The sequence below is a fragment of the Populus alba genome, chromosome 5, assembly GCF_005239225.2.
Source record: "Populus alba chromosome 5, ASM523922v2, whole genome shotgun sequence".
In the NCBI taxonomy this organism is placed as follows: domain Eukaryota; kingdom Viridiplantae; phylum Streptophyta; class Magnoliopsida; order Malpighiales; family Salicaceae; genus Populus; species Populus alba.
The window spans coordinates 7,640,597-7,667,513 of NC_133288.1; the positions used below are offsets into that span (position 1 = coordinate 7,640,597).

Consider the following 26,917-nt stretch of genomic DNA (forward strand, 5'->3'; position numbering starts at 1 on the left):
CGCAGGAGCCTCTTTATGGCATTTATTAGACCATTTCGTTAATAAACCTAACTGACAATAAATGATAAATTAATTTTTATCATCATCGTCTTCAAGTCTCCCAACCCACCCCTTCATGTGATTTCAATGCCAGCTTATTTCCTCAACCGATTTAATTATTTCTATGAGTGGCAGTCTATAGTTGGCCTATCAAGCATCAACTACTTCTATATATATGTATATAATAGTTCTTTTTTATTTATTTTTCAATCTAGTCCTTTTCGTATAGATTTAGATCGCATTATATTCTGCCATGTCTTCTTTTCAGGGGAATTGGAAATTGATTCCCAACTCAGTCAATACTCAAAATTGAAAATGGAGTACCTTTCCCTTTAATTTGTGTGACCGTTGATATCATCGGATTTGCAAGTCAGGAAAAATTATCTCAAGATTTATGGATTAAATTAATAGACAAAAACGATCGAAGGAAATATCTAAACGGATAGCTTTATTTAAAACCACGATAGGAAAATATTTGACTTTTACATCGAGCTCCAATTTATTCATGAGATTTCCGATATTGTTTTCTTTAAGGGAAGTTACTTCATCATTTATCAAATGTTAGATCTCTCAGAATTAAGCTTAGAAATTGTTGTTTTGGCTAGTTTAATTATTTTCCTACATATTTTCAGATTTTAATTATTTGTTTTCTATTAATTTTATGTTTTCTATTTAGGTCGGTTTTTAAGACTCCTATATAAACAATTGAGATTTTTATTATTATTCAGATTTAATAAAAACATGAGAACTTTCTATAAATCTCTCTAGTCGTTTTATCTTTGTTATACAATGCATCACAATTCTTCGTGAAATATCTAGATCTCCAATGCTTACTATTCACAAACTCCTAATTAACTTTAATTGGAAAAAACTAGGGAACATCGTTTTATTAATTAAGTTTATTAAACTTGTTTCCATCTTTAGATAGCTTATGAATTTTCAATTTTTGGAGGTCACAATCAATTATGGCGTCTTAAAAAAAAAAAAACATGGCAACATTTCTTCTTTGCTGTAAAAACTGTAGATCATTTTTTCATGCAATGTTAAGTTGTTTGGAAATTGTGGAATTGTTTTATGAAATAATTGAACATCCAATGGTGCAGACCTTGAACTATTGATAACTTTTACATACATGATCTTCACTTGTAAAAGGGAAATTTCAAAGCTTTCAATAGCACTACAATTCTAATGTTAGCCTCAGGCATAGTATGAAAATTTGGTTGGTTAGAAACAAGTTGATTTTTCAGGAAAAATATTTCAGAATAAACATTGTTTGAGTTCATTATTTATCGTACACTACCAAAAAATTAACAAATACAAATGGACACACCGATATAATTTTTTTGTCGATATATTGCGGAGAATTTTTCTCACTAAATATGTCATCACCATATCCATCGGTAAACACTGACAAAAATATTTCATTAGTATATGTTGAGAGGATTACAGTGGAAAAAGAAAGAATAAAAAAAAAAAAAAAACAAGTACGATGATGTGCTATTTTTACAGACTGAGTCAGTAAATTCATATATAATATTAGGATAAATGAATAGTTTTTAATGTAAAATATTGATACTATAGATTCTTTCGTATGTTTATATTAACCTCTTATGATCATTTTTCAAATGGTGTAGCAAAGTTAATTGGAAATTTGGTTAAATTAACATAATTGAAATTATTCAATTGACATAGATTGAAATAAAATCATTTGGTTTGTCGCAATCCAATTTAATTTGCTATGCATTTACAGGTTTTAAAATTTTAGGTAATCTCTTGTATAAGATAGGTGTTGCTGAATTGTTTTTAAATAGGAATGGTTTACGATACCTTAATCCTTTAATTTGTGTAGATGTTAAAGGAAAAGTTAATAGCACGTCGTATAAACAGAATCATTACTAGTTCTTCTAGTAGGACTTCTAATGACCATAAATCATTAGGTGCTGACCAAGAATAGGTAGCTAAGACACATGCATCCACGCTTGATATTAGCTCGTCGAGTGCGATGCCACCACATCAAGCGAACTCCTTTCACAATAGGATCCATTTACCTAGAAATACTAGACTTAGTAAAAGAGTAACCTTTTAATGTAAGTTTGTCTTCTCTTTATAATAACATGTTAATAATTTAAAAAAAATTAATTTTAAGCAACATTCTCAATTTCAAGTTTATAAACATTGAGGCTGCCAAAATCATAACATCGGCGATGAAATAGTCTATTGAAATTCCATTGTTTCAATGGAGCTAGGTTTCTAAACATCATGAATGAAAACATGTGATTGATGCATGGTTCAGAAGGTTTAAAGTTGGTATTAACTTAAATATTTTTTATATTAATTTGGTTAGTTTATTGATATTAATTAAAATTTTCTTGTAAAAATTTTAATTGCAAGGAAAATTTTGAAATGGATAAAGCTGACAACTCTATTACCAGAAGGATTTGGGAAAATTATGCTACAACCAAGTAAGATTGAAATCAAGATAAATTTTTTTAATTATTTTATTCAATTTTATTATTCATTTACTAATAAATAATTAATTTGTATCATATAGGTTGCATGATTTTTTATATGAGGCGCAAAAGAAAGCCAAAAAAATATGCAAAAGAAAGAGAGCTTTCAAGTTGGAAGGAGGTGGCAGTTTGGTAGAATTTTAGACCTCCATACATCTTAGAGGCCGTCTTGGCGGAATATATTCAACATGTAATAACAGATGGTTTGTTTGACTGTTATATGTCAGATTCATCGACAAATACAAAAAACACCAATGGAATGGTATATGGTTTTTTTGTTGGAATGGCATATGGTTTTTTTGTTGGTGATATGTTATATTCAACAATGAAAATGCTGATAGAATGAAGCCGGTAAAGTTTTTTTTTTAGCATACTTTGTTCGTCAATAAATTCATCTGTAAAATTATTATTGATGGACCCACCGACAAACCACAAATCACCTACGAGAGTTTTTACGATGAATTACCAGCCATAAATCCACTGGTAAATTTCATACCGGCGGATTATGAGTATATATACTGATAGAAAATTCCGTCAATAAATCTAAAAATTATAGTGGTGGTCTTGCTTTATGGTTAAAGTACTCCTTGTTTTTTGCAAAAGTTTCTTTTGAAAAAAATTAGAATTTTTTTTTTGTTTTAAATTATTTTTTATTTTTTGTGTTTAGATCATTTTGATGTGTTGATGTCAAAATAAAAAATTATTATTTTGATATATTTTTAAGTAAAATATATTTTGAAAAGTAATTACTATCACAATACCAAAACAAACTCTTCTTTAATTTTTGTTAATAATTAATATATTTTGAAAAGTAATATATTTTGTAAGGTATTGCACAGTAAAAGCACCACCTCCTTTAATTTTTTGTTAATAATTAATAACTAGCTGTGGAGCAAAGTTTGCACAAAAAATAATTTCCCATTCGAGGTGTTAAATCACATTTTTATGTTTGATATTTAAATGATTTTATAGGTTTTTTTTTAAATAGAATTTTAAATATTTTTTCAATGAGATTTTCAACAGAAATTTAAATAATTTTGCAATCAAGTGTTTGATATTTAATTTTTTTTATGAGAATTTCCTTTTCTCGTAGTCTTGTTACAAGTTTCTATATTATACCATCACTAATGATAATATTACATGAAAACACGTAATTTTCCTTAGTTTAAATAATTGAACATGTTTGATTTCAAAGGTATTGCTTTTATTATATTATTATAATTATGATCTAAATTATATTTGTTCAATAAATAGCTCTATTGTTTAGTGCAAATGATAATTGAATGCACACAATAAACACTTAAAAGGTTGAGACAAGAAATTTTCAATGCGAGGGACCTGACGAATTAATGGCAGCATTTTTTAACTTTTTCAAGCAAGGCTTATTGTTGCCAGCCACTAGATGAACAATGCATTGCATATGCCTGGGAGGCTGGGACACACGAGCACAAAATTAGTTGCTGCCCCTTATATATATATATATATATATATATATATATATATATATATATATATATATATATATATATATTGGTTCGGTGTCGGAAGTTAAAAAAAAAAAAAAAAAAAAAAAAAAACAAAACTTAGTAACTTATTCAACGTATTTGAAATTCTCTCAATTAAATTCAATTAATTTTTTAAATAAAATTATATATTTAAATTCTTTTAAACATTAGTCATTAATATGCCATTGAGCGGATTAAGATACCTGTAAATGATGAAAAACAAAATGACAAACATCTTAAAAGGTTTTAAAAATGTGTTTGACAAATATTTTTTAAGTTTATTTTTAATAGTTTTATTATAAAGAAAATATAAGTGTTTGTCAAACAAAACCTGAAAAATAAAAAGAATTAAACAACATTTTCTTCTTTTTCTTCTTCTTGTATATAGCTAAAATTAAATCCTAAAGTTATTTAAGCATTTTTTTTTTAAAAAAAAAATCTAAAATACTTTGACATGTTTTAAAAAAAATTGCATTGATTTTACAATAAATTTGTAAATTTCCAAAGGATTTTGACCTACATTTCAAAAATATCAAAAAAAATAAATTGTTTTATTAATATGAGGGATTATGAATTTATATGTAAGATATATTCCTAATATTAAATAAAAAGACAATTTAATTTGTTTTTGTTAGAATTAGAACAGTTAAGTTTTTAATTTGATAAGATAAGAATTTCCTTACTAATAAAATTTTTTATTCAATCTTAGACAGACCAACGGTTAGAAAAAACAACTTTTCCTTCGTTAATATCAAATAAATAAACAGTGCAACTTACCTCATGTAATGTTTATTAGATGTGATAATGTATTCTCTTTACGCAATCAGCTTCATTTTCCAAATTCTGAGATCAGTTAATGTTTTTAATAACCAAAATACTAAATGATGACTCGTATTCTTCTTTTTACTGATAAAGGACAATAATTTCTTGTTATTTACACCTATATCATTAATAACTATCTCAATCTTTAAAGATAATCACCGCTATACCACACATGTACACCAACAATAACAATTGTCGCACCCAAAAAAAAAAAAAAAAAATCCTGGCGCGCGGCATCGGCTGGCGATTTTTCTCGTTGTAGCGTTTGCTTTGAATTTGTTCGTGGGAGTCGCCACCTAGTAATTTATTAAGGGCTACTAGGAAACCTGATGTACTGGTCTTGTCAGAGATCATGGGTAAGGGACTGATTGTGGTTAGGGAAGGTATTAGCACCCCTAACACGCCCTACCTGAGATAAGCTGCTTCGTGTTCTGATGTGATTTGAAAATTTAAAATATTAATTAAATTCTTAGGCTTGAATAAATCAGTTATTAAATCCCCGAATATATGTAGAAACTTGTCCTCATATTTTCATGGAAAATACAACTTGATTTTATTTGTCCTTGAGATATTTAACCATATTTAAATTAACAAATAATTCTTTTTGTATTTTTATTTTTATAACATAATAAAAAAAAACAAACACACACACACACAACCTTCTTTTTATTATTTATTTTTCTTCTTTTCTTTTCTTTTCTTTTTTTTCTTTTACATTACATTTATACAATAGAACAAATAACAAAAAATTCAAAACAAATCAAATACAATAAAATCTAAATACACACAGCATCTAGAAATTACAAAAAGGAAAAAGGAAATCCTCGGGAACAGTGTTGCACAGCCCTGGGTGTCATCTGAACAGTGGCGGCGCGTGGACCTCACGCACCGCCGCCACTGGCGGTGCGTGGGTTCACGCGCCGCCCAGAAGAAAGAACGTGGAGCAGGGGGTTGGGTGGCTTCCTCCCCTCTTCGTTTTTCTACCGGGGATGACCTGAAAAATAACCAAAGCCACAACAAACAATTGATTTTAGTTTTTTATTTCATTGTCTTTTGAAATCGGCTTCGGTTTTTAGATCCACTCCGTTTTCTCTGCCCCTTCCCTTTTCTGTTTCAGGTGGGTCGGTTTGCTATGGCTTTGTCTTCTGCAGCCCGTGGCCCCTGGAGTTGTTGCGGAGATGGGCGAAGTTGCTGGCGGCGTTGAGGCGGAGGAATGGACAGATCGGTGGCGGCGAGGTTGCTGCAGAAAGGGGATGCCTTCGGTGCTGCCTAGGGGCAGATCCGTGGTGGTCTGAGAAGATGATGGGGGCTGCTCTGTGGTGGAGGAGGAGCTGGATGAAGACGGCGGACGAATCTGGCGGTGGCTGGCTTCGGTGGGTGTCTCTGCTGGTGCTGGTGCTGTTGCTGAGGGAAGAAGGAGCGGCCGAGAGGGAGAGAGTTCTGGTGACCGGCGGCTGTGGGGGGAGAGGCAGAGGTGGAAGGTCCAGTGGTGGTGGCTCCGGCGTGCTGGGGAGAGTCTGAAAAAATGGCAGGGACGACCGGTGTGTAGAAGAAAAATAATCCGGGGGGAAGTTTGGGCTCAAAGGGAAGAAGAAGAAAAAAAATGAGCGGCTGTTTGGGGGCAGGGGCTGTTTGGCTGGTTTCGAAAGAAGAAAAAAAAAAAAATGTCCAAGGGTAGGGGGCGGTTGCCTTGAGAAAAAATGAAAATGGCCAAAAGAGAGATGACGAGGAGATGGGAAAAAGGCTGTGGCTGTTGGCAAGCCAGCCGGGGAAGAGGAAGATGGGAAAAAAAATTCAGGGGGGGGAGGCTAGCGGCTGCCTTTCGGTGAGGGAGAGAAAAAGCTAAGCTTTTAGGGTTTCAGCTGCCTCTCCCTCAAATTTCAAAATTGCCCTCATGTATCAAAAAATTGCCCCCCCCCTTTGTAAGTGTTGGAAACCAGTATTTATAGGCAAAAAATATTGCCAAGTTTTCAAAATTGGTCCCTTAACTTTCTTTTTGTAAAAATTTGATTTTTCTTGTTTTTTTGTATTTTTTTGAAAAACGAGCAATATCAACGTCGACTCGATGAGGAAAATCAATGATTTTAAAACGACGCGTGAAAAGTCGAAACGCGTTTGAAAATCTTTTGAGAAATTAAATTCTTTTTAAACGACGTTGAAAATGCTAAAATGACGAAAATATATTAAAAAACATATTTTTTGGATTTTCTTTGTTTTTCTCTATTTTTGGATTTTTTAAAAATATATAAAAAACATGGGTCAAAAATTGGGTAGCAACAGATGCCCCCTCTTTACAATGCTTACGAAGCGAAAATCCTCAAAATTTTGCATAGTAAGCTTTGTAAAGAAAACAAAAGGAAAAATGATTTCATTATCTTGGGCGACCTGCCCACACACTCACACTGATCTATTTTCACGGGCGACCTGCCCACACATACTCACCCTAGTCTATTTTCACGGGCGACCGGCCCACACTCTCCCAATAGTCTATTTTCACGGGCGACCTGCCCACACATTGGGTTTACCTGAGATCCCATCTGGCGACCTCATTCAACTGGAACGAAAATATTGCGTAACTCGGTTAACCTGAAATCCCATCTGGCGATTCCCTTTAACCAAAGCTACATGAGATCCCATCTGGCGACCTCATTCAACTGGAACTAAAATATTGTGTAACTCGGTTAACCTGAAATCCCATCTGGCGATTCCCTTTAACCAAAGCTACATGAGATCCCATATGGCGATTCCCTTTAACCAAAGCTACATGAGATCCCATCTGGCGACCTCATTCAACTGGAACTAAACTGTGTAACTCGGTTAACCTGAAATCCCATCTGGCGATTCCCTTTAACCAAAGCTACATGAGATCCCATCTGGCGACCTCATTCTGCTGGAACTAAACTGTGTAACTCGGTTAACCTGAAATCCCATCTGGCGATTCCCTTTAACCAAAGCTACATGAGATCCCATCTGGCGACCTCATTTAACCAAAACAAAAGAATGTGTAAAAAATGGTCTCATTGTACGGGTGACGAACCCTAGAAAAAAGCTGGTCTCATTGTACGGGTGACGAACCCTAGAAATAAGCTGGTCTCATTGTACGGGTGACGAACCCTGGCGCTGGTCTCATTGTATGGGTGACGAACCCTGGTGCTGGTCTCATTGTACGGGTGACGAACCCTAGTGCTGCTGGTCTCATTATACGGGTGACGAACCCTAGACAAGTGCTAGTCTCATTGTACGGGTGACGAACCCTAGAAAGATGCTGGTCTCATTGTACGGGTGACGAACCCTAGAAAAATGGTGGTCTCATTGTACGGGTGACGAACCCTAGAAAGATGCTGGTCTCATTGTACGGGTGACGAACCCTAGAAAAATGCTGTGAAGTGCGGTCTCATTGTAATGGGTGACCTACCCACGTGGAAAAAATATGAAGTGTGGTCTCATTGTAATGGGTGACCTACCCAAATGGAAAAAATATGATGAAGTGGTCTCGTTGTGATGGGCGACCTACCCAAATAGAAAGAATATGAAATGCGATCTCATTGTAATGGGTGACCTACCCAGATGGAAAAAATGTGGAAAACTGCGGTCTCATTGTCATGGGTGACCTACCCGGATGGAAAAAATATGATGAACGGTCTTATTATGATGGGCGACCTACCCAGATGGAAAAAATGTGATATGACAAGTGTGAAAAATAGGACTTACCTGGCGAAGTCCTGAGGGGATGACAGAAGAAGGGCTGGAAAACTTGGTGCTTCCTGATAAGTCCCGATCATAGGATTTGAAAACTCGGTGTTTCCTGACTGCAAGGGTTGAAAACTCGAGGCTTCCCGATTGCAAGGTTGATCTTTTCATTTCTTTGGGATTTTCCTAATAGTAGGGTTCATCCCATCGTCCTTTTTATTCCATGATCAAAACCGATTCTTTATTATCATCACCACCATGCTTCTTTCTTTTTTCCACCATCTTGCTGGACCTCCTTAAGGATTTTCCTGTAACAATTCAAAAATATGTGCAAAATTTTTTTTTTTTTTTTTTTTTTTTTTTTTTTTTTTTTTTAGGTTAGATGATATGCATGCATCCTTACCTGATTTGAAATATAGGTCCCCCCCTCTTTGATGCTCCATCGTCATAGGGTGCCTTTGTTTTCATTCCAAAGCTTTCCTTGCTCTTTCGATGCATTGGCTCATTCATGTGCAAGCCATCCACTCAGCTGTAAATGTAGTGCCCAACCCGGGCTGTCTTCGACAATTACTGCTTGCATCGTTCATCAAGCTTGACCCTTGCCCCCAAGTGTGGTACTGCTTGATTCATCATGAAGGATTTTCTCTCCTGGCTTCTTCTGAGAATTATCCTCTGACTGATTGTGTGCCTCATGCCAATACCCAATCAAGATTGATAATCAGTCATGAACTTGCCTCTATTTGAAACAGTACTCTTTAAGTACATGCTATCATCAGCCTTCTTGGAACTCATTCAGTCATCCAATCATGCATCTCATAGCTTGCAGTACAAAGGCTCATGGTTGTATGCTCAGTGCTCTTCTCATAGACTCCTTTCAACTCTTCTAATCAGATTGTGAAAAGAAATGCCTCGGCCTCATCAATGATGCTACTTCTATCACCCATACTCATGCGGGTGAAGTGCTCATCTGGCTTCAAAACAAATTGTCCCACACAGTCAGTCTTCGGGTGGGTGCCTTTCTGACATTCATTCAATGCAGTTGCGTGGTAACGTATGTCGATAACCATGTTTCAAAGGATGACAATATGAGATTGTCCTTCAAGTGCATCATTGTTCCACAGTCAGTCTTGGTGGTGTGCATATGTTCGATGTTCATTCAAATGCACTCACCCCGATAACATCTGTCAGGAGTCATAGCCATGTTTCAGAGGGTGACCCAAGATGGAGATATGAAAATATCCTTCAAGTGCAGCGTTGCTCATCAATTGCTGCTGAAGTTCACTAAATCATGGATTGTCTTTGAACAACATTGCCCCTAGTTGATCTGAACATGCTCATTCTTCTGTTTACAACCAAATGGCTTTTGTGAATGCCAGGAATGACTTTGATGGACTTTGATGACTCATCATGTGATTCTTTCTTTGCCCCCAGTTGATCTGGATACTGTTTGTTTTCCTTCTTAAGGTCCACTGTATTGCCCCCAGCTGCTCAACTTTTCAAGGAGTGTCGAGGACTTCAATGTCATTTCTATCAACGATTTTGCATACTCAATCAATGTTCTTCTGTGTTTGATATTCTTCCTTGCTCTGGAATCAACTCTCATATTTCAAAGATCATGTCTATTCAAAGTCTAGTTTGTTGAAATGAAATCAGAGATGTCCTTTTTTTGGAAATCTTTTGAAAATCAAGCTTTTTGATCAAAGACCCAACACACGTTATTCGAAATACACCGTCCTTTGATTGTCTTGTATTTTGAAAACAGAAATCGACCCGTTGTAGGATTAAAATGGCTTTTTCCATGGTTCTTTGTATCAATTCGAATCCTTGATATTGGGTATATCATTTGATGGTCTGTGATGAGGTGACATTTTTTGTGAATTTCAAAAAACAAGATGCTCAGGCTTTATCAAGAAAAGTTGTTTCTTTTCTTAGCATTTATTTTATCAGCATGCATAATAACCAGTAGCTTAATTCATGAAGTCACGACCCTTATGGAAAAGCTCTTTAAGTTTTGAGAGCGCCATTTTATCGGTTCAAAATTGCTTACTTGATTAAAAAGGGCTTTTAAAAGCACGTAATGCAGGCTATGGTTCATGGCTATGAAAGAAAAGAATTTCAAAGGCTCAAAAAGGTGTTTGAGGGGTTTCAAAGACCTAGGATCAACATCAACTATTCATCAACTCTTTTCTATTGTTGTCTTTGTAGAGGAAACAACATATAACCTTGTTAACCTCAAAGTTTAGACTTTTCTTAACATAAGTCATAATGCAAATCCACATTTCCTTGATGAATAACCAACCTTAATCATCTGATAACATCAGAGGCTTTATAATGGACACCAAAAGTCACGTTTATAGCTTAGTCTTTTTTCTGGTATTGACTTTTGTTGTGCCTTTCCTTGATTAAAATTTCTTTTGCTCTTCATAGACTTGATAGGCGTTCTCCTTCCTTTACCTTTGACTTGTATTTAAGTGAAGGCAATTTCAACTTCCCTTTTTTTCGTTCTCTTTTTTTTTCTCATAGCCTTCCTCAAAACTTTCTTATATGCCCCCAGTCTATGTGTCTTCTTCTAGCTCTCTCTCAATCATTAGACTTTTGTTCTAAGCCTTCCCCTTTATCCATTAATTGCATCAATGTCTTCAAAATATCTCTCGTTTGCCCCCAGTGTGAGGCGTGATCCTAGTCAGGGTTTCCTTTTGAAAGAAAATATTTCACCAGGCTCAAAATGGGACTACAAGGGATATAATTTTTAGAAAGTGAAGGGATATCAAAGATGGCCTTTTCTCATTTCAAGCAAGGTCAGTTAAAACCGATAAATTTTGACCTCATCCAGTGTAATGATTGGGACTTGTAAGAATCATGATTCACGAGTCCATAACTACCGAATCCACTACATGTCATTATGCATACTGTTAAAACATAGCTATATGATGTGTGGTTCAGTTTCAGGAGGTATGAGTTCAAAATTGTTTAGTCACCTCATGTCATTTCAACAAGCATCAAGTCATTTTTTTGTAATCAAAACACTTTTAATCTTCCGGATTGATTATCCTTTATCGCATGTTGGAGTTTGATCAAAATATTTTATCAAAATAAAATGTCAAACATCTGTTGATTTCAAAACAACAAAGAGACAAATCAAAAACATGTTTTGTTGAAGGATGAGATGTGATCCTAAAACAAAATGCAGAATTCCAAAACAATATGATTGACTGTTCATCACCATTCTTGAATCAGCTTTTCTGGCAATATTTGCGTTTTGCCAAGCGCTTTCGATCAACATGTCATTCTGAAGATGTTCGGGGGACAATATAGCCAATGACACCTTCCTTCACCGACTCCACTTGTCTCTTGCTCACCAACTTTCAGACTCAATTCTTGCAATTCTTGAACTGTTCACTTGAAATGGTTGAGGACCCCACCATGACATCACATCTCTTATCTATATTATACCACCGAGAAATTGGTGGTTGCATGGGATTTGTCGGAGTCAAGCAAAATTCTGGAATCTGGCAGATGCTGGTCGACAAACTTAAGTGGTAGAGGAATGTCAATCTTGGCAAAGACATTTGAGCAATTGATGCTACCGTGAGACTTGGCTAGACCACATAATTAAGGTTTCACACCGTCAAAGTCATCTCCTGATTCACCTCTCATCATTGTTCTGGAATCCATGGCAGATCCTTCAATCTTTCCTCTCTTCATAGCTTGTTCAATTCTTCGGCAAATCCTTACAACATCATTTCAATCTTCCAATGTTGTTGTGGTTGGCTGCGGATTGTTAGAAAACTTTCCAACAGCTTGGTAATCTTGGCAGCGCCCAGAAACTTGTAGTATCGCCACCACCGACGTGTGGAATCATGTCTTATCTCTTTTATGGGAGAAAATGATGGACATGAATCTCCTCTATTTCTTCTTTGATTCCTCTCGAACGGTGCAGCAAACAAGCACCAATAGAGGAAGTCCTGCTCTGTTGAAGTTTCAGTATTCTTCATGTTTTTCAGTCTAGGCATGTCTCTTCTCTCTACTTTTGCGTTTTAGTACTGACACTGTCTAGAGGAAAATCATAGATGATCTGAGACTACTATGTTCTTTCTTGGATTTCCCACTTGCGGATCCATAAACAGAGTCCTGCCGAGAGAGCTCTGCTACGATGAAGTTTGATGTCTGCTCATATTTTTCGGACAAGGTCTGGCTCTTCAACCTACTAAGAGGTTTTCGTGCTGAAACTGATGAGAGAAATATTTGCAACTTATAAATCCCCTCTTGCATTCCCAATTTGCACAGCCATAAATGGATTTTTGTAGAGAGAGCTCTGCCTCATTAAAGTTTAGTGTTTAATCATGGTTTATCAGACCATCTTGTGCTGCTGAGCTGGAATTGAGCTCATAATCAGGGTAACTTCAAAGCAGGCTAATGCACCATGTACAGGAGGCTAGTAGTCGTTTGGTTCCATTAGATGACAGGAATCAAAGTTGTCATTAGTTGATGACTGAAGGCATTGTTGTTCATGACTGAAAAGGAGAGATACATCTTCAAATGAACGTGGACAGCAGTGTTCCCACAGAAGACTGTACAATCATTCTCTTTCCATTTGATGCTCAACACTTGTTCAAGCAAATCTGAGTCTAGCTACTTCATCTTTGATGCTCCCAACCTCAATCTGGTAATGAGCCTCTATCTGACATCTTTCTTTGCTCCCATCATCTTTTTTTTAATCACGTGCAGCACAGCTTGTGCGGAGGACCTACCTTTCAACCCGGTACATGCATGATAAATGTATGAATATGTAATCTATATGATGAACTCGCCCTTCGAGGGGGTGACAATATGATCGTAACTCTTGTATGATGGAACAAGAATCATGATTTTTGCCCAAACTCTCCAATGAAAATTTTCAGAGTGACGGCCAATGCTTCAAGAAGGGTTTGCTCGGATGCAAAACAAATATTTATGGAGCATACATCCTACAGGCAGGTTCTATTCATTTTACGTGAGACAGGGTAGGTTTGCTACTTGGTCTCTACAAGGGGTCTCTTGTTGTCCCAGTGATTGCCCTCGTAAAGGCAATATAGGGGCCCAGCAGGTAATTGGTTGGCACGTGTCCAACTATTACCAGTCTAAGCACTCAACGAAGAGTTGGGGTTTACACAAACTTCAACCTTGACTCAAGTCATAAGGTAAGCTGCTAGTCCCCCACCTAACTTAAAGCAGGTGTGTGCTTAACAAAAATTAAAACTTGTGATGCATGAGAGAATTATATACAATGCATGAATAAAACACAAATAAAATAAAACAAAGTACAAAAAAAAAAAAAAAACTTAAACACATCAAAACACAAAGCTTAGTCCGATAAAGTTGAAAACAATACCTTCCCCAGTGGAGTCGCCATCCTGTCGCACCCAAAAAAAAAAAAAAAAAAATCCTGGCGCGCGGCATCGGCTGGCGATTTTTCTCGTTGTAGCGTTTGCTTTGAATTTGTTCGTGGGAGTCGCCACCTAGTAATTTATTAAGGGCTACTAGGAAACCTGATGTACTGGTCTTGTCAGAGATCATGGGTAAGGGACTGATTGTGGTTAGGGAAGGTATTAGCACCCCTAACACGCCCTACCTGAGATAAGCTGCTTCGTGTTCTGATGTGATTTGAAAAATTTAAAATATTAATTAAATTCTTAGGCTTGAATAAATCAGTTATTAAATCCCCGAATATATGTAGAAACTTGTCCTCATATTTTCATGGAAAATACAACTTGATTTTATTTGTCCTTGAGATATTTAACCATATTTAAATTAACAAATAATTCTTTTTGTATTTTTATTTTTATAACATAATAAAAAAAACAAACACACACACACAACCTTCTTTTTATTATTTATTTTTCTTCTTTTCTTTTCTTTTCTTTTTTTCTTTTACATTACATTTATACAATAGAACAAATAACAAAAATTCAAAACAAATCAAATACAATAAAATCTAAATACACACAGCATCTAGAAATTACAAAAAGGAAAAAGGAAATCCTCGGGAACAGTGTTGCACAGCCCTGGGTGTCATCTGAACAGTGGCGGCGCGTGGACCTCACGCACCGCCGCCACTGGCGGTGCGTGGGTTCACGCGCCGCCCAGAAGAAAGAACGTGGAGCAGGGGGTTGGGTGGCTTCCTCCCCTCTTCGTTTTTCTACCGGGGATGACCTGAAAAATAACCAAAGCCACAACAAACAATTGATTTTAGTTTTTTATTTCATTGTCTTTGAAATCGGCTTCGGTTTTTTAGATCCACTCCGTTTCTCTGCCCCTTCCCTTTTCTGTTTCAGGTGGGTCGGTTTGCTATGGCTTTGTCTTCTGCAGCCCGTGGCCCCTGGAGTTGTTGCGGGAGATGGGCGAAGTTGCTGGCGGCGTTGAGGCGGAGGAATGGACAGATCGGTGGCGGCGAGGTTGCTGCAGAAAGGGGATGCCTTCGGTGCTGCCTAGGGGCAGATCCGTGGTGGTCTGAGAAGATGATGGGGGCTGCTCTGTGGTGGAGGAGGAGCTGGATGAAGACGGCGGACGAATCTGGCGGTGGCTGGCTTCGGTGGGTGTCTCTGCTGGTGCTGGTGCTGTTGCTGAGGGAAGAAGGAGCGGCCGAGAGGGAGAGAGTTCTGGTGACCGGCGGCTGTGGGGGGAGAGGCAGAGGTGGAAGGTCCAGTGGTGGTGGCTCCGGCGTGCTGGGGAGAGTCTGAAAAAATGGCAGGGACGACCGGTGTGTAGAAGAAAAATAATCCGGGGGGAAGTTTGGGCTCAAAGGGAAGAAGAGAAAAAAAATGAGCGGCTGTTTGGGGCAGGGGCTGTTTGGCTGGTTTCGAAAGAAGAAAAAAAAAAAAATGTCAAGGGTAGGGGGCGGTTGCCTTGAGAAAAATGAAAATGGCCAAAAGAGAGATGACGAGGAGATGGGAAAAAGGCTGTGGCTGTTGGCAAGCCAGCCGGGGAAGAGGAAGATGGAAAAAAAATTCAGGGGGGGGAGGCTAGCGGCTGCCTTTCGGTGAGGGAGAGAAAAAGCTAAGCTTTTAGGGTTTCAGCTGCCTCTCCCTCAAATTTCAAAATTGCCCTCATGTATCAAAAATTGCCCCCCCCTTTGTAAGTGTTGGAAACCAGTATTTATAGGCAAAAAATATTGCCAAGTTTTCAAAATTGGTCCCTTAACTTTCTTTTTTGTAAAATTTGATTTTTCTTGTTTTTTTGTATTTTTTTGAAAACGAGCAATATCAACGTCGACTCGATGAGGAAAATCAATGATTTTAAAAACGACGCGTGAAAAGTCGAACGCGTTTGAAAATCTTTTGAGAAATTAAATTCTTTTTAAACGACGTTGAAAATGCTAAAATGACGAAAATATATTAAAAAACATATTTTTTGGATTTTCTTTGTTTTTCTCTATTTTTGGATTTTTTTAAAAATATATAAAAAACATGGGTCAAAAAATTGGGTAGCAACAACAATCTCATAAAATTCATATCAAAACAAATCTTTAAGCCGAACCCCAATTGAATGCAATATCAAATTACCAATTTGAGAAAGAAATTCAATGAAAAAATTAGAAAATAATTTAAAAAATTAAAATTGATGCACTGTTGCAACCCAAAATGCGCCGAGTCTTGGCACACAATGGATCGATTGCATAGTAAATTTTGCGCACCTCTTAGATTTCTTCTTAATTTAATTCAATGCTTCTTTCCATTCAAATAAAATTAAAAATAGTTATTACAATGAGTCGCACTTTATAACGTCTGATTTTTTCCCCCAGAAGTAGCCAATCATTCCTCTGCGATAACATGTGATTCCCCCCCCCCCCGGCAGCCCCAAAGATTCTGAGCTATATAATAGAAAATACATAACAATATAGGCAATAATGATCATTAAATTTGAACCAAATTAATAAATGATAGAAAATAACGGTTACGTACAGAAATGATAAGCCAAGCCATTATTTGAAAAAGAAAAACCCCAAATTCTGTTGTGCCAAATTAATAAATGAGATGAAAGGACCATTTACCTAAACTTTTGTGAAGTCATGTGTTTTATTCAATCTTATTTTATTAAGGCAATTAAAGAGCAATTCATGCGTACACCTAACGTTCACTAAATGCCAGTTGAATTATGATAGTCTCGATTGTCTTTAAAGTTGCTTACCTACCATGAACATTAATTTGGGGTAAATACAAACATTGCGATTTCTCTCCTTTCTCTTAGCCATTGGTGTGACATCTTACCTATCATGTACCATACAAATTATTTTATTTCATAATTACTTATTACTACTTAATTAGCGATCTACTTAAAAACAAGAATAAAAGAATTTCAGAATCAATTGGAATTCTGTTTTTTGTAACCCTAACACAACATAACCAAAATTTTCTATATAGGTAGGTGTTGTGTGGACTCGTGATAAGGATGGTGTTCGAAGACCCAACATCAAGATTTTTGTTTTTCAAGGGGTTGGTGATTAATTAAGAGAAGAAATGGAGGTTGACTTCTAGTAAGAGATTAAACTAGAAATGCTACGAAGAACTATATAGTAAAATAAAGCATAGAAATAATTAATTTCCATATTGCATGTATGGTCATGACTTGTTAACTACGAGAGTGAGAATTATCCTTGGAAAAAATATGAAAAAGAGTGTGCGAAAATTGAATGCTTAGAATTTAATGCTTGATGTGATGTCCAACTAACTAAGTTAACAAACCCAATTCATATACGTCAAAGCGAACCATTTTCTCTTCTTCTTCCTTTCCTCTCCATCCTTGAAAAATACTTGAAAGCATAAAGAGGGACTAAAGAATTTTCTGTTCAATATTTTTTAAAAAACATATTTAGTGGATATATTTACAGTTATATTTATTTTTTGAGTTAAAACTTTATTAAAATTTATTATTTAATATAAATTATTTAAAAAAATTAAAAATTACAAGTGAATGGAAATTTGATCTTAAATAATTATTAGTTGATATATTTTGAAGAAACTCAAAATCATTCAAAACTCTATACACATTGGAAAAAAAAATGATTTTTATATTGTTTATATAGTTGATTGGTACATAATTAAAATTTAATACAAATAACACCTAAATTTTTAGAGATTAGAGGACCTAAACAAATTAGGTTGAGGACTAAAGCCTATGTATATAGCTCGGCTCATACTCAGGTTTTGGGTTGGTTCTCAACTTGGGTTTGAGTTTTTTATATAATATTTTTTTTAACTACAAATAATTTATTGTTTATCAAGTTATTTTGGGCTTAGATTTATAATTCTTTTATCCTTGAAGAAGTTTCTTTTATTAGCCCAATAGTTTGTTTAGCCAATAAATAATGAAGAGTATGATAAGTTAATCTTCTTCTTTTAAACTTCAACAATTTTTTCAGTTAAAAAAACATCATATTTAAAGCCAAAATTATCAAGTATAATATTGTTTTATAGTAGGTAATTAAGACCGACAATGAAAAAAAATTATTCTAGTAATTATCATATTTAATTTCATACCAATTTTATTTTCAAAATCCACTATAAAAGGGGGCTGAAAGAAGAGTGTTCTAAACAAATTTTTTTGACACTCTTTTTCACCTAGATTTTCAGCGTAACCTCTTTATTTTAAGGTTTTTTTTTCTTCTTAGTTTCTACTCATTTTCTAGACCTTATATTCAGTAGAGATATTTGAATCAAATTTCTTAAGCTTGTTAACTTAGTTTAAAAATGCATCGAAATAAGATGGCAGTGTTAGAATCTTGAAAGATTTATTGCACACATCTTGTTTACATTAAGTGATGAATAATAAAGTTTTAAAAACTATCATAATCAATTTTTGACCTTGTATTAAAAAATTAATAAAAATAAATAAATAAAAATTAGGAAGTAAAACGACAAAGAACAAAAAATAAGGACGAAAATAAATAACAAGAGTAGGGTCCCTCTACAAAACAATTTTGAGATAAAGAGATAAAGAGATAAAAGAATAGATAGATAAAAAGATAATATATAAAGAGGTGAATGATTAAAATGAGTGGAAATATAAGTAGAGAAGGCCTGTAAATAGACCTAGCAATCAAGAGAAGAATTACATGGAAGAATACACAAAGAGACATGCAAAGAAAAGAAATAAAGAGAGAAATCAGAGTAGAAAAACTAACGAAAAAAAAAAAAAAAAAAAAGAATGCCCATCTTATTCTTTTTCTTCTATCCTTTCACCAAACTATCATCGACCATTTGCTCATCTCTCCATACTACCTCTGCCAATTAAACTAGAAATAGAACCCAAAAGCTCCATGCCTTTTCTCCTTCATGATCACGCCACTATCCAACAAGTTTTCTTTTATTATTGTTCAGACCAAAAACATAGATCAAAGTTGATCTCCTCTACTTGCTGTAATAAACCCACAATCATAGATATCTAGCAGACATTACACTTAAAAGTCAAAGTTTTACCCCTTAAAATTTCTGTATTTTTTAGTTGAGAAACATCAAATATCCATCGAAATCCTAACCAAATCGAGTCACAAATCCACTTGAAATCAACTCTACAAAAAACTAGAAATCAGAGATACAATTACCACTTAAGAACCTGTTGTTTTCTATGTAGATTTTTAGGATCCAAATAAATATGTAAACACCACACGCCACCTTTTTTGCTCAATTCCAAACTGCCAATACGTGAAAGACATGCACCAACACCTCTCTACCTCGGTCAAACACGTTTCATTCAGCTTCAGTAACCCTAAAAGTTCATTTGGAGTCTCAAAATAAATATTGTAAGCATGAGAATTTAAATTGATTTTGGTCCACATCATTGTTTGAAAACCTTAAAGGTATGAAGTCACTAAGGATTCGATTTAGAAGGATCGGATGATCATGATGTGGATTTTTTATTTCCATGTTTAATGATTTTTGTGGTTGTTTGATTTTATTGCGTGTTTGTATTTTAGGAGTATACAATTTTTAATCTCCAATTGTCAATGGATATATATAAAAAAGTTTAATCTTCAATTTTTAATCTCCAGTTTTTAACATGTCATTCAATTGGATGTTGGAATTTTGTTATTTTCATATAATAAAAAAATAAAAAATTTCTTGATTTGCTTTGTGTTATTTGTGTTCAACCTACGGGTAGTATAATATTTAAATCGGTTCTTGTTCTTTGAAAGTTGAAAAAAAAAACCAATATGTTTTTTAAAACTATACATATGTATATATTCTATTTTTATGAAATGTGAATTTTTTTTTTGAGTTGAAGGGTGTCTTTAGAAAATATATTTTTTGGAATGGTGCCTTTGGAAAACACCCTTTTGATTGTGAGGTCGTAGCTCTGTTGTTATTTTCTTTTTCTTTTATAGGTGTACGCAAGTCTTAAGTTATATTTGTTATTTATAAAATATGTAATTAGATTTATAATTATATCAAATAATGTCAATTTTAAAACCCAAATCAATACACTACATGAGAAATAAAGTTACTGCACTATAAAATAAAATCCATATATAAAGTTAAATGATTTTTCAAGCATAAATCATGAAATAAGAGCTTGTTTGACGCATGAGATTTTTTGTACCGTTAGACTAAAGATGCAAAATTGTTTAGTAATAAATTGCTGTTTTGTGTTGTTAGTAAAATTAGTTAACTATTTACTTAACTCTTTGAATTAAAATTACAGTAAAGAATATAATTTAAATTAAATATTTTTTTCAGAAAAGTAAATGAATTGCTTAATTTTTTTTTATAAAAAACATAAATTTTATAATAAATAAAATAAAAAAGAAACATGAATTAAAAAAAATTTACTTTTTGAAACTTTTAATTATTTTAGTTTTTTTAAAAAAAGTTAGAGATCAGACAAGCTCTAAATAGTATTAACTTGCTAACCAAGTTTCACATTATTAAATTGATCGTTTTACTTTTTATATCATATATTCATACTTTATTTTCATCATTCTCTTAAAAAAAAAAATTTATTTTAAAAAAAAAACAATTTAACTAGACAATTAAATAAAAAATAGTTTTACTAAAAAACAAAGTTATTAAATCCTATATCATACATGAAAAATTTATGTCAAGACAATTCCTAGATAATTTAATGTAAAACTCAAGATAGATAAAAAATTAAAATAATATTTTTTTAATATATTTTTAAATAAAATATATTTTGAAAAACAAGGATTATCTGAATTTCAAACACTATTGACATAATCTCCCATAATTTGAGTTGAGACCCGTGAAACTCACTTTTGGGCCTATTTGAGATTCATTTCTTGGGCAATGGTAGTGCTATACAAGTAATTTATTCGGGCTTACGGTTTCTTGGAATAACCTGGCCATAAAGCCCACATTAAATTCACCACTTCCATGGCTCCGTCTTTCCCAGTCTTCTTTAACTAACTCAAATACTCTTAAACCCTAAACCCCACATTCTTTCTTCATTTTACTTGCTTTCTCAAGTCTCCACCAACCCAAACGGTGCCGTTTCTCTGCTAAAACAATGGGAAAGAAGAACAAGCAGAAAATAATTCTCCCACCGGAACTCCCTCCGGAAGTACCAGACGATGAAATCGAAGTCTCCGACGAGGACTTACAATTCGTCAACGAGAATCTAGATTACGCCGGCTTCGTTTCTGGCCTAGACACCACTTCCATCACCAAGTAATTAATCGATTAATCTCTTCTTCTTATTATTATTGTTATTTTAATTTAGTTTTCTAAATAGTAACTGATTTTGGCAAGGCATGTGACGCGCGTGGCGGATTTGAAAGAAGATGCATTGGAAAGATTGTACGAGAGGCGGTTACAGAAGAAGAAATTGAAAGAGAAAGAAGAGGAGGAGAAGGAGAAGGAGAACAGAGTGGAAGTCGATCGTGTTGATGCGCTTCCGGTGAAGAGTTTGGACGGACAAGTTTATTACCGGACGCGTAATTAACTAATTTATTTATTGATATGAGAAGCTTCTTTTGTTATTATATGTTTTTAATCTTGATGTTCTTGTTGCAGTGGCGGAGAAAAAAGGCGGAGATGGGGGGGAGGAGGATGATGGTGGCGGGGATAAGGGGATAGTGAGGTTGACAAAAACAGAGAGGAGGGCGAAATTGAAGAAGAGTAAGAAAGAGGCGAAGAAATTAGGGAAGCAAGTGGAGAATACTGAACAAGTGGAAGCAACGTCGCAGGCGGCTGTGCTGGTATCCCCCCCCCCCTCTCTATATATATAGTGTATTGCGGATTGCTGTATTACATGTAAATATTGATAATAAGCTAATGTATAATCTTTCTGTGAAGTAAGCTTGTTTGTGGCTTTGTAAGTATTTGGTTTTTTCCATTTTATAGGTTGTTATGTTGTGATTGCTTGCGTAGAGTCTATGGTATACATGTGTGCTTTATTTTATCACACGACATTTCATTATTTCTATTGAGAGCTAGAGGTTTTAGCTTTGATTTAGTAGAATACCTGTCTGACTATTAACAATGTATCTTACACTGCGCATTCCTTCTTCCTGAACGTATTTACTCTCTAAAAGTAAAGTAATTGAATTACTGAAAGAAAGGAAACATACCCTTTTTTTTCCTGTAAGGAATCTCTTATGCAATTCTATGTAGAAGCTATTCTCCTAGTAAAACTTATATGTTCTTGGTCATCCTAAGAGGATTTGGTGTTTGTATTAGGATCATGTTGGAACGGCAACCATTCTAGTCATAGATTATAATTGTCTAGTTAAATTGTTTGGAGCAGACTGGATTTCTTGTACTTATTATCTGTGTTTCATCTTGTAATATGTTCTGTGTTTTTTCTTAGGCTGAGGTGAAAGAAGATCTCACAGCTGAAGCAACATTTGAAACTAAGAAACGTAAACTTGCAGAGCTTGGAATAGCTTTGCTGGCAGACCCAGAGTCCAATATAAAATCTCTGAAAGAGATGCTACAGTTTTGTCTTGATGATGATGATGCTATTATTAAACTTGGACTGCTATCCTTGTTGGCTGTTTTTAAAGATATTATTCCAGGGTAGGCCTGTGCTGTTTTCTTGTGGTTTATTGATTTATTAATAACATTTCTTTCCTAGCCTGCAAAACTAATGCAACTTCCAACTACTGTTGTGAACAGCTATCGGATTAGGCTTCCCACTGAAAAAGAGCTAGAAATGAAAGTTTCCAAGGAAGTTAAGAAGATGCGATTCTATGAATCAACACTTTTATCTGTGTACAAGGTTTGTCCTGGACTCTTTCTTATAACTGCTTTTACAAAATTTGGGCCGGTTGACATTTCTTGCTTGAGCCTGAATATTTGTTGATTCACCATGATATACTCTGATTTGTTTTCTTAATGGTTCTGTTTGATACTCTTTAACAGGCATACTTGCAAAAGCTGGTACTGTTAGAAAAAAAGTCCAAGTTTCAGCATGTGGCTGTTCGCTGCATTTGTACTTTGCTTGAAGCTGTTCCACACTTCAACTTCCGGGAGAGCTTGTTAGCTGCTGTTGTAAAAAACATAGGCTCCCAAGATGATGTCATAAGGTTTCACAATGTTCTTATTTCTTTTATTATTGTATTGTCTGAATCTTCTCTCTACTATAATGCGGGGCCACTAAAGTAATAAGATTTAAATTGCAAAGTTTGAAGCATGGATACAATTTTAAGATAGTGTAAAATCAAACACGTGCAGAAACAGAAGGCTGGTGTTTGCAGAGAATCACAGAAGAAGGGGAGCCTTGATTAAAGTGTTAATATAAAATTTTATGCATTCAGTAATTAATTGCTATTTTTTATCACTATGTCCTTTACCAATGTGGTTGTCATTACCACTATGAAGACAATTACTATATTTTATGCTTTTTGCAGGAAGCTTTCTTGTTCTGCTATTAAGTCAATTTTTGTCAATGAGGGAAAACATGGTGGTGCTGCTACTGTTGAGGCTGTTGAATTGATAGCTGATCATGTTAAGGCTCTCAATTGTCAATTGCATCCTGACTCTGTTGAGGTATAAGATGATAGCTTTTCATAGTCGTTTTTGCATGATATGTGATCATGTTAAGGCTCACAATTTTACACTGATTTCTGATTCTGTTGAGGTGTAAGATGATGGCTTTTCTTAGTTGTTTTTGCATGATATGTAACTAGTAATGACCTAGCATTCCTCCACTAAATCATTTTACCAATGAAGTGTGTCCTTTCCCTGTCTGGACAATAAAATAATCGACTGAAGTGGTTCTGTTTCAGAAATAGGTTTTCTTTGATTTCATTAATCGGCTCTTTATTAGCTGGTATTTTGAACTGGATTTCAATTCATGTCAATTGATCATATGTAATTCTAAGTCCAGCATTTAGCTGGGTTGGGGGGGGGGGGGTTGGGGGCTATATAAGGGGATTGAGTAGCAATGCAAAAGAGTTTAATCATCATGTTTCACAATGTTTGACGTGGTTTTGAAGTTTGATGATTTTGTTTTCCATAGTTTGACCACGTTTTGAAATAAAGTCCCTTCTCTTTGCATAATGGATTTTTTGGAGGAAAATATGAAGTGGGCATGATCCATGGAGAGTTACATTGGAAAATATAACAAGCTAGTTAACACGTCCTAGGTGCTATTTCACACTTAATATTATGGATGTAATTTGATGGTGTGTAAAAGGACAATTTCCAGATACATTATTGACCATTGCCAGCAGCAAGCTTCCTGTTCCATTTGATCCAATCATTACCTAATCATTTCTATTGTCAATCCCTCTTAGGTATTCATGTCATTGTCATTTCATGAAGATCTTAGGAAGCCTGAAGAACCAGACAAAGAAAGCAAGGTTAAATATAAGAAAAATAGAAAGAGAAAGAATGTTGAGGAGCCAGGTCAACTGCAAGAAAGTGACAGAAAAAGAAGTAAGAAAGAATTGATGGCAAAGATGAGAGAAGAGGTATTGATTCATAAAAAACAGTGACTTGTTTCTTGTTTTGCATTAATAATGGCCAAGACATTCACCCTTATATTGCTTTACACAGGTTACTGCAGATTATAAGTCTGCTGTTTTTACCCCAGATGTGAAGGAGCAGAGGAAGATGCAGTCAGATATGCTTTCCGCTGTATTTGAAACATATTTCCGCATCTTGAAGCATGTCATGCAGTCAACCGCAGCTAGGTTGATTCTTTGACATAAAATAGCTTTTAAGTGGGGGATTGGATTACTCTATGACATCATTACATATACCGATTATTTCTTTCTTTCTTTTTCTTTTTTTCTTTTTAATTTGCAACTTAAAAGGTTGACAAGTGCAACTCGCTTAAATGATGGCAATGGCATTGTTTCTAACACTATTTTTAGTACTTAACTTTGATTGATTTTCATGTGAAACTTCTTCCTCACGTTTTATTTATTTCATTATTCCCAGTTCTCAAGCAAATGGTACTTCAGTTGCTGGTGAATCTGGCGCCCACCCGCTGCTTGCTCCATGTCTGAATGGACTAGGAAAGTTCACTCATTTCATTGACCTAGATTACATCGGAGACCTTATGAACTATCTGAAAAAGCTTGCTGCTGGTGGTAGTAGCCCTGACAATTCATCTGAGAAATGTGCAAAGGGTCTGACTGTATCTGAACGCCTCCAGTGCTGCATTGTCGCCTTTAAAGTGATGAGGAGCAATCTTGATGCCCTGAATGTGGATTTACAGGGATTCTTTGTGCAGTTGTACAACCTCATACTTGAGTACCGTCCTGGAAGGTTTGTATTGTGCATACTGGATAGCAAAACGTTGTTGTGGAAATTATATGCTATCGCAGTTTCTTTGAGAGCATTAATAAAGTATGTCTTGCATGCTTGGGTACAAATGCTTGGTCATAGAACTATGATTTACCAACTTATTCAGTTGATGATCAGTCTAAGAAATGGCCTTGAGAGATATAAGAACATCTTACTACTTTCATTAGCTTTGATTATTATGTTATTTTGGCCTGTGCTTTTCTGGTTATCTGCATGCGTTTTGAGTGGGGATATGAGACTTCATGCATGTATTCAAATTGTGTGATAGTGACAATAGATTTTATTTTTTTTATATGCTCATGCATCAGTATCTTTAGCTTCCTCATTCTGTTTGTAATCTATTTTGCAGAGATCAGGGTGAAGTGCTAGTGGAAGCTTTGAAGATTATGCTTTTTGAAGACCGACAGCATGACATGCAAAAGGCAGCTGCATTTGTAAAACGATTGGCCACATTTTCATTATGCTTTGGATCAGCGGAATCCATGGCGGGTATGCTATTATTTGACAACTAAAGAACTTGTCGCTAAAATAGTTTCCCCTGATTTTGTTTCTCATTTGTTTACCTGTATTTGCAATTTTTGAAGCTTTGGTGACTTTAAAGCAACTTCTTCAGAAAAATGTCAAATGCCGGAATCTCTTGGAAAATGATGCAGGAGGTGGCTCTGTTTCTGGCTCCATTGCAGTAAGTTTTCTTTCTATTTCTGGTCAACAATACACGAGTTTCTAATTTAATTGTGCTCTTTTTCCCCAGCTTCATTTCAATAGTAACCCCCCCTCCCCCTCCCCCCCTGCAGAAGTATCAGCCATATGCAACAGATCCTAATTTAAGTGGGGCGCTTGCTTCCGTTCTCTGGGAACTCAACCTTCTGTGCAAGCATTATCAGCCAGCCATTTCAACAATTGCTTCAAGCATCTCAACCATGAGCACGTCTCATAACCAAGTTTATCTCGCCTCCACATCTCCTCAACAAGCCTTTAGGGATTTGTCACTTGAACAAGAGTCATTCAACCCAAAATCCGATTTGAGAAAATCAAATAACAAGAGGAAAAGAGGGAGTGGGCCTTCCAGATTGGCTAGCATAGAAGAAAATGTGAACAGCACAGGTTCACTCGACGAAGATGAGTTGAGAAAGAAACTTTCTGATCATTTCAGTCTTCTTCGTGACTTCAAGGAGAGTGAGAAATTGAGGACTGAATTAGATCGGACAACGTCAGCCTTGCAGTTGTTTGAAGAATATAAGAAGCAAAAGAAAAAAACCGCTAGACGAGGAATCAAGATTGGAGGGAAGGGAGTTTGATATCTTAATGGAAGTGTCTAGCACGGCATGGCAATTGACATCGTTCTTGTTTCATTTGCAAAGAAGAAGAAAACATATATATTATTTCCTTTTCCCGCTTTCACTCCACTATCTAATACTTTTAAGATTTAATTGTAGAATACTATAGAAAACATTTGCTTAGAAAAGTGAGATTTATTCTTCCAGAATCAAAACCCTAATCTTATGAACAGAAATGGGTTCTCGAGCAACTTGAAATCCCAAAACCTAGGCGTTGAGCTCGGAGCTGGTTGGGTTTATAAATGAAATGTCCAATTTTATCTCCT

The 26,917-nt window shown here is 35.2% G+C and overlaps 1 protein-coding gene across 1 annotated transcript; it reads left to right on the plus strand.

Annotated features, from left to right (window-relative positions):
• Nucleotides 1–20,954: 20,954 nt before the first annotated feature.
• Nucleotides 20,955–26,793, plus strand: LOC118054094 (nucleolar complex-associated protein 3). The gene is made up of 13 exons (XM_035065538.2): nucleotides 20,955–21,225; nucleotides 21,307–21,491; nucleotides 21,571–21,755; nucleotides 22,367–22,575; nucleotides 22,675–22,777; nucleotides 22,921–23,084; nucleotides 23,409–23,547; nucleotides 24,297–24,473; nucleotides 24,559–24,695; nucleotides 24,946–25,275; nucleotides 25,664–25,803; nucleotides 25,899–25,996; nucleotides 26,109–26,793. The coding sequence occupies exons 1-13, from the start codon at nucleotides 21,065–21,067 to the stop codon at nucleotides 26,610–26,612; spliced, it is 2,532 nt and encodes an 843-aa protein (XP_034921429.1). The 5' UTR covers nucleotides 20,955–21,064; the 3' UTR covers nucleotides 26,613–26,793.
• Nucleotides 26,794–26,917: the final 124 nt, after the last annotated feature.